The sequence below is a fragment of the Cupressus sempervirens genome, chromosome 11 (genome assembly GCF_028749045.1).
Source record: "Cupressus sempervirens isolate cs-2001-9-10 chromosome 11, ASM2874904v1, whole genome shotgun sequence".
In the NCBI taxonomy this organism is placed as follows: domain Eukaryota; kingdom Viridiplantae; phylum Streptophyta; class Pinopsida; order Cupressales; family Cupressaceae; genus Cupressus; species Cupressus sempervirens.
Genome location: NC_143128.1, coordinates 858086835 through 858095606, shown reverse-complemented (window position 1 = coordinate 858095606; position 8772 = coordinate 858086835). Strand labels below are relative to the sequence as shown.

Sequence of the window (8772 nt, the reverse complement as noted above, 5' to 3'; positions counted from 1 at the left end):
AACGAAGAGAAGTTTTTGCTTCTAAAGAACTTGTGAAGAGTATTTATCTTACTTATTCTTCAAGAAACTTCTTCAATAAATTGAAATCCGCCTTCAATCCACCAATAAAAACTAGATGGTCGCAAGTCAAGACTTCAAACAAGGTGCAAATATATCTTCAAACATCAATTAAAGGAAAAGTAGATATTCATCGGGCATTGAATGTGTTGGAGCAATGATTTCACCCAATTTGGGTGAAGTGCAGATTTTGCATGAGAACATGAGTGTTTTGCAGGAACTTAAAAGTAGAGCTGCTAAATATAGATTTGCTACGAGTTGCATGATAAATAAGTTTTTGTCAATTATTTCATACGGCCGGGCTTAACCGGCACACTCGAAGCTTTGACTGCTTAACGGTAACACTGAAGTCAGAAGAATCATGGCTGGGCCCACATTAGCCACTCGAAGCAGTCAAAGCTTCTGAGTGTGCCGGTTAAGCCCGGCCGTATGAAATAATTGACAAAAACTTATTTATCATGCAACTCGTAGCAAATCTATATTTAGCAGCTCTACTTTTAAGTTCCTGCAAAACACTCATGTTCTCATGCAAAATCTGCACTTCACCCAAATTGGGTGAAATCATTGCTCCAACACATTCAATGCCCGATGAATATCTACTTTTCCTTTAATAGATATGTCAAATGTTCTCACTTGAGATGTAATAAAATTTGTCATATATGACAACACTTCTAATTATAAGAGAATCTTATTATGAATTATTGTAATTAACTAATTCTCTTAGAACTAGTCACAATTAAAATATATATATCTTAGAATCCTCCATACAACAAGTGCCATATAAGTTAGAGTTAATAGAATGCATATGTTTTATAAATATAGGTAGAATGACAACTAACTAAATTATGATAATTACAAAGTAAAATATTAAAAGGATAGAAAATATTGTGATAGTTTATTGTTAATTAATTAAATAATTATTATTTTAGATAATTCTAAACTAATCATTAAACAAAATTAACTTAGAACTTTTAAATGATTCCTTACAAAATCAATTAAGCTAATTGAGTTAATGTAAGACAACAAGTTATCCATCTTTAAAAGGTTCATAGGGTTTAACACTATGAATGGTGTGTCATTCTCATACTAAATTAAGTTAGAAAAATTAAATAATATGGAAAATGTTGTTAATAAATGGTATTGAATATATTTTATATTTTATTTTGTTAAATTTAAGAGCTATTTCATTCCTTATCTAGACTTATGTGAAGTGAAACGACAAACTTTGAGATTTGACATAGAATAATGAAATAAATGATATTAGTATATTTCATTTTATTGTATTTTTTTAAATTAGAGTCAGTTCTGTTTTGTTAAAATTCAGAACTATTTTTGTTAAAATTTGAAGTTATTTATTGGTTGATCACTTGTTTTTTCCATCAAATATATCTTGCTACTAAAGTAGAACATCTATTTACCTATATAACTACAAAATACATGTTTAGCATCTTCCATGTCAGGACATAGCATAAAGACACCTTAATGTGCCATGTCATTAGATTAAAACATAAACCAACAAGAAAATATAATTTACACATTAAATATAGACAATAAATAAAGAAACCAAAATTAGGACACCTTAATTTCCAACAATAATCAATTTTTATACCACAGTAAATAATTGGAATGCTTGAGCACTAGTCAAAAGTACTAATTACGCATCACTTTCAATTACAACAGATCTCTAATTTCACCTATCCATTCAATACCCTCTTTGCAACAAATTTAATTTTTTTATGAAATGACAATAATTTAGTAAAAGCACTCCCAATCCTAACATAAAAGGTATACACTTTTAACGAGTTACTGTTAACTTGGGAATCTGGAATAATGTTTGGCGTTGGGTACGTAAGACAATGAGCATCGTCAAAAGTCAATTTTGAATTTAAGAATAGCGCTGAAACAGTCAAAATAAAGAAAGAATAAGATAATCAACCACCTTTAACTAGGTAGATGATAAAAGTCAGAAATTAAAAAATAAATAATTGTGACACAATGATCGAAATTCTCTTGAATATTTATTAATGTATACTTTTCTATTGCAATCCACTTTTTTTTTTAGCAAATGAATGAGTGATTGGAGGCGAAGTAAATTATCGACATGTGAAGGAGTGGAGGTGAAGTGGCAATAGAAAAGTCCACAACATAAATTAAGGCAATGGTTTTATCGTCCGCTAGAGAATTTTGTCTTTCTAATAACAAACATATCTCACAGATGTGTCTTGGTGCAATAAAACACATTATTATTATTGTTAATTTTGGTAAAGGACGGGAAGTTAAGATAATTTCCACGTCTATGGAGATTACAAAGTAGATAAATGATATCTATCGGGTGACCTATTAAAAAATTAAATGATCTGATGTGCTCTTCTTTTGCCTATATACCCTTTGTACATGTTTAGAGAGAGTATAATCTGGAAGCAGATGTACTTTCTAATGCATGTTCACAACTGGTTGCTGATAGATGAGATATTACTCAGAGAATCAAAACACTTGGAAAATTAAAGTCCTCCAGTCCTCTTGTCCTTTTTCCTTCCTGCAAAGTTTTTCCAATTTTTACAAGGATGCCCAACAAAATATACCTACTACTTTCTTTTTAAATTACGAAACCAAAATTTCAGTGTGAATTCATGTTGATTTCAATGGTAACTGACAAAGAAACACAAAATCTCCTAAAATTTGCTGAAATTGTTCAAAATTGTTCTTGAAAATTTTGACTTTTGATGCATTTTGTCGCCCTTTTACAATATGCAATATCATTTTTATCAAATATATTATGATTTTTAAGACAATATACATAAACATAAATACATTCATTCTATATATTAGTAATGATCACCCAAGAGTCAATGGTTGATGGGACATGGGATCTGATGTTAAGACTAGTAGTAGTAGTTGCCATTTAGCTTTTAATTACATTCACGTTAATGGGTGACATTAGAGTACGATATAAGTGAGGAAAATTCCGAAAGCGAATGATGTAAGAACTAGTAAATGATCCATCATTGACCCATTGGGGCAGTGGCCCAAACCAGCTGTCTTCACAAAAGATTAATACAAACAAAATCAAAATATCAGACGACCTTTTAACTCTCGTCCCACGCAGCAAGTCAGCATTAGAAGCAATAATCAACACACGAGGTAGACTTCCAGATTTTTCTTCAAGTGCACATAAAGTTAAAAGATTTTAGCGGATGTAAGATAGACTGAATGTAAGGCACGCTGAGGATTTTAACAGTGCTCGAGAGTATTTTTATTCCAAATCCATCAATCATGGTTAGATAAAAGTAGGTTAGGTTAGGGTTTATATATGAAGCTCTCCAAAACTTGACACTCAAATGTCAAGCAGCAAGCTATGTCAGGGGTAGTTGTCACCGACATAGCTTGACATTTATCCTGATGCTTAAAAAAATCAATACCTTTTTATAAAGGCTTATAATATATATATATTATGTTTGCAAAAAGTCAAATCAGAGTTTTAGGTATGGTTCACAGGCAGGTGGTTTATATAGGTCAATGATAGAACTCCCTGAAAGCATTTAAGAGCAAAAATGTGGAATTCATGTGCACTGATCCTAAGAACCCGTACACACCAACCACTTCACTGATGGGACCATTCATACGCTAAAATGCACTTCATAAATTAGAACTTTAGATGTTGAAAACTCAATTATTCATTTGCACTTTGTTGGATTTTGTCAATGCACGAAATAAGGGCCTGCAGCTTATTTAGCTCAATGCCTGTTTTTCACATGTTACCAAATTCCACCAGAAGTTGCATTATATTAAATCGGACCTGTTGTCTCCTTCCATTTATGCTGCAATGTTTAATAGCCACATTAAGAAAAGAGAAAACTCCCAGATATAACCCAACAGACAGAGCTGTCGTTAAACAGTTCACAGTTCAACAGACAATTGTCCTTTGAGAACAGGAAAACTGATACCTCTGTCCGTCCATTAACGCATTTTTCTCTCCATTGGTTTGCAGTTATTTTTTATAAGAAAATATCAAACATAACATTTTTCTCTCTCTTGTATAGCATCTTGCAGCCTTGCAGGATTCATTTGTGAATCCAATTTAGCACAAAATTGTAAGGTCAGCTGTGTGTGAAACAAGAATCTACGGCTGTAAACCTCAAATTCATTTATCTACATTCAGGTTCCTTGTAAATTGTCTTGTAACCCTCAAACCCGAAAATGCAACATTCCTCCAACCTAACCAAAGAATGTTTCTCACCTCAAGATGCTGTATCTTAATGTTCAGCCATAATTGGCGTAAAATCAATTTTAATGTGACAGGTCATCTCCTCCACTAGGGCTGTGTGCTCAGAATATTTATCACTTGGCCCTTTTGTGCAAGAAGAGAAAATTTCTATTTACAATTCAGAAGAGAAAAAACATTCGGAGGAATTAGCCTAGCTATTTAGATCTACAGCTTCAAATATGTTAAAAAACTCACCTATATCAAAGAAACCCATGATTTATAATGTTCAACATATGTCCAAGATTATAATTCGTTAAGCACTTATTTTCCATGAAAATACGTTAAGGTAAGAGTGCTGATCATTAATTTTAGGAATATGCCTCCAGAGGTCAGGACTAACAAAATACTAACTACATCTGATCATGATTTTTACCCCAACAGTTTTTGTCCAGATCATTATATTGCCATGGATATAAAATGAGTATATCTTGGTCTTTGGTAGAGCTATGATTAATACCATACTTCAATGCCAAAGACAGAACATCTCAACTTTATCTGTTCCTGTGATCAGATTATACTTGATACAGATATGACCCATTCTTACGAAGCAAAACATCCTTAAAATCAATATCCTGACAAATTTCAATAGCAAATTTCACTTTCGGCCAAGTCCTAATCATCTCCCATAGAAACTTTTACATCCTGATGCATACTTGGTCATTACAGACAAGATAAGATGTGACATGCATTACTCAAAATGAAGTATCATGTCAGCTAATAGAAAATAAGTTAATAATCACTTCACATTAAATCAGCTCTTCTATACTGTACTTCAAAGAATAGATTAGCTGTTACTTGTCAAACCATCTAAAAAATAGTTCAGTTGAAATATAAACACTATTGTAAGAATGTCAATCTTGTGTAAATCAGTGTTACAAAATCCACTCATTGGAACAAATATTATTTTACACAAACTAAATTAAGCAATCTCCTTCAAGCAACAATAGGATTTTACTTTCTTTTGTAGTATACAACCCATAAAAATACAATAATACCAGTTCATCAGTAACTCCTGTATAATAAATTTCGCACTAACACTACACCCTCTGACTGCCAAAGGCACAGCTAAAAACTCCTTCAAACAGCCCCTCCAAAAAATGAAAATAAACACTGGGTTTTGGAGGCCATAATTTCAGTCTTTAATGGTACACTTCTAATAATCATAGCATCTGTCAGCAGACTAGTGATGATTGAAATGAGGTGGCACTGGACAATCTTGTACACGAAGCCCATCGAATTATGGAATCTGAAACCTTGAGATCCAATTGTTCAAGCTCTCCCAAACCTATTGTCCTATTCCCTCTGTGTGAAGTGAGATATCTCGAAGTAGATGTCCCCACTTTTCTTGTTTCAATTGTAGGTTCTTCCACTGACATCACATACTGAGATACACTTCTTATACTGTTTGAGACTGCTGCCACAAAGAGATGTCCGATGCTTGACTCTGCATATTCATAAGAAATAATTGAAATAATTGTGTTAGATCTCAACCTAATCTCAGGTTATTAGTAATGCACTAAGGAGACATCAAACAGTAAAACTAAAAAATGTGTTTACCTCTGTGAGAGCAATAACTCTGCATTTTGTTGTCAGGTGGATATGATGAATGTTCAGAGGCAAATGCACCATCAACATTTGCAAAGGCAAAACTCAAAGTGGTTGGAGTCAATGGTGAGCATTCTGATCCATTTGATTTTGTACATCTATCAAAAACAAAACTACCAGACACTTGAGAGTCTTGACTGCCAACCAAGAACCTTGAAAATGATGACTGGACACAGAATGATGGCTGAATTTCTATCTTGGGGTCACCGGCAGCCAATAACCGAAATGAAGAATTTGTCTCTGGTCCCAGTGACCTCAAAGAACTGCAGAGAATACCATTGTTCTCATTGTCTCTAAATGGAGGATGCTTTGACACATCTACTGGATTGCTAATCCAAGGATGCTCTGGGAAATTGAAACATCGATTTCATATGTAAAGCGTAAATAATGTGTATATTAGTAAACACAATGTGCAACCACAAAAAATGCATAGAATTCGTGAAAGAAAGCTACCTAGCACTTGAACAGAGGTGAGTCGCTTTTTTGGATCAGTACAAAGCATTTTGGATATCAAATCCATTGCCAAAGCCGATATACCCCTCCATGGACCCATCGGAAATTCCAAATTGGCTTCTCTAACAGCTTCAAAAATCCTTGATTTTGTCTGGCCCCAGAAAGGTGGAACCCCGCTCAGAAGAATGTAGAGAATCACACCAGCACTCCAAACATCTGCTGCTTCATCATATCCTCCTGACAAAACCTCTGGAGCTATGTAGAAGGGGCTTCCAACTGTGCCACGAAGGCTCTGCCCTGTTTTAAACAAAAACCTCACTCTAAATAAAACATGTAGAGTTCCAACACAATCTAGGATTAAGAAAGCAAAATTCTGCGGATCAAACTCAGGCGGCCATTCATAAGTATGACAAGAATTTTCAAATTAACAAGTTCCTGTTGAATCCCACATTCACCCGTTTCAACCTCAGATAGCATAACTTGTGCTGTAATAATAAAATAATACAGGTACCTGGAATAACAGTGTACAATCTTCAACTACAAGATGTTTCAGATCACAACTTTTAACCCATCATGATTTGACAGAACGGATAGAATTGGTTTACTTCTACAATGATGATTTGAGAAGCAAGCCAATTATTTCCATTCACATCTGATGAGTTGAAAAGCTGCAACCGAAATGACCTTTCCTCTTAAACTACATAGGTGTTCCCAAAATCTGTTTCACAAAACGTATACTTTTAAACTTCTATGGTTTGGCAAGATCCTAAACAACCTCGAAACAAATGATATGCTACCACCATCTTAACCCTATTTGCAGAAACCAGGCAAACTCAAGCAATTAATCAAATGCATACCTGGTTTGAAATATGTAGCCAATCCGAAGTCAGCCAGCTTGATTGGAGAAGAATGAGACTTGGTGGCAAAGAGAATGTTTTCCGGCTTCAAATCCCTGTGTACTACACCGTTGTCATGGCAATACTTGACCACTTCCATCAGATGCTTAAATAATTGAGCTGCATCAGGCTCAGAATATCTGCCTTGCTTCTGTAACCGATCAAAGAGCTCCCCGCCAGCACAGAGCTCCATGACTAAATGCACATGTTCCTCCTCCTCAAAGACCGCCTTGAGTGCTACAATACTAGGGTGCCCAGAGAGGCTGCTCATGATCTCAATCTCTAATTTCACACTCTTAGCATCCTCTGCAGTCACCAATCTATCTTTTGCAATAGATTTACAAGCCATAACCTCCCCGGTGACCTTATCCGTGCAAGACCTAATTTTACCAAACTGCCCCAAACCCAATTCATCCCCCAACTCATATCTATCCAGCAGCCTACCGCTTTGTTCAATCCCCAGAATAGAGTTACATGTGGAACCCCTGTTAAACACCCCAGGCATCACAGAAACCAACGAATGCCCACTATTGTGCCTCAGAACAGCCATCAACAAAGCATATACCCCAAATAACCACCCAAAACCTAAAGCATATGCCCCAAGTAACCAAAACCTTCAAATATGAATTTTTTCAGCTCGATCGAACGTTACTATCAGCCTGAAGTGTTTGGTTCAGAAACCTAATCAAACTTTAACCACTTTGTTGAGAGCACAAACACCCATAAAAACTGCCATAAAAACTGAATACCAAGCAAACAAACCCCTGTAATATGCAGCTCAGATCGAGTGTAGCCAACCCTGGATTCCTTGAGATTAATTACGCCTGACCCACTTCACTAAATCCCCAAGCTAGAATGATCGCAGATTGAATGAGAAAAGAAGAGAATTTGATACAGACCTTGAAAAGAATCCACGGGCAATTCTTCACCACTACGCAATCTCACGGCAGCATGAAAATGTAACCCCCAATTCATAAACAGCTTAGAAATGTCGTTTAAATTGCTCACCCCTTGAGATTGGAAGAGGTTCGAGAATAGAAAGAGAGCAGATCTTGGCGCCTCCACCACGGTAGCTGCTCATCTACCTACGCCTGGAACAAGTGCGGCAGACTAGGGAAATTAATCTCCCTATTTAGCTCTTCAACGGGGGGACTCAGAACAATGTTAAAAAATGACAGCAAGTTCCCAACTTTTCCGTCCCAACGCTCGACAGGGTTAATTAAGATTAAATGTAAAGGAAGTTTTAAACAATATAAATTGTTAAATAATCAATTGACGTTTTTTTGTCTCGTTCTGTTCATTTCAATTTTCGTCAGTGGGTCTCGACAATGCAAGAAGGGCTGAAACACACTCCATGTGACCTGCCGCCGAGATCCTGGTCGTTTACATTGGTTAAAATTTTATTGATAATTAAATATCTATCTAGATCATATTTTCGACTCTATAACAATGAATTGTATATAACTAAGTAGGTACCTAGAAGAAATTTGTCTTCAA

General features: G+C 35.3%; 1 protein-coding gene across 1 annotated transcript; it reads right to left on the bottom strand.

Annotated features, from left to right (window-relative positions):
* Positions 1-5253: 5253 nt before the first annotated feature.
* On the bottom strand, positions 5254-8377 carry PEPKR1 (phosphoenolpyruvate carboxylase-related kinase 1). Its single transcript, XM_089807898.1, has 4 exons — positions 7237-8377; positions 6380-6676; positions 5879-6271; positions 5254-5765 (listed from the first exon to the last, which is right to left on the bottom strand). The coding sequence occupies exons 1-4, from the start codon at positions 7823-7825 to the stop codon at positions 5494-5496; spliced, it is 1551 nt and encodes a 516-aa protein (XP_089664024.1). The 5' UTR covers positions 7826-8377; the 3' UTR covers positions 5254-5493.
* Between the last annotated feature and the right edge of the window lie 395 nt (positions 8378-8772).

Bases quoted from the DNA above. Each gene is read 5' to 3' on its own strand.
- PEPKR1 (XM_089807898.1), bottom strand. From the start codon at position 7,825: ATGGCTGTTCTGAGGCACAATAGTGGGCATTCGTTGGTTTCTGTGATG. The intron at 6,272-6,379 runs GTAGCTTTCTTT...TCAATTTCCCAG, and splicing joins CACCTCTGTTCAAGTGCTAG to AGCATCCTTGGATTAGCAAT. The intron at 5,766-5,878 runs GTAAACACATTT...ATGAATATGCAG, and splicing joins GAGTTATTGCTCTCACAGAG to AGTCAAGCATCGGACATCTC.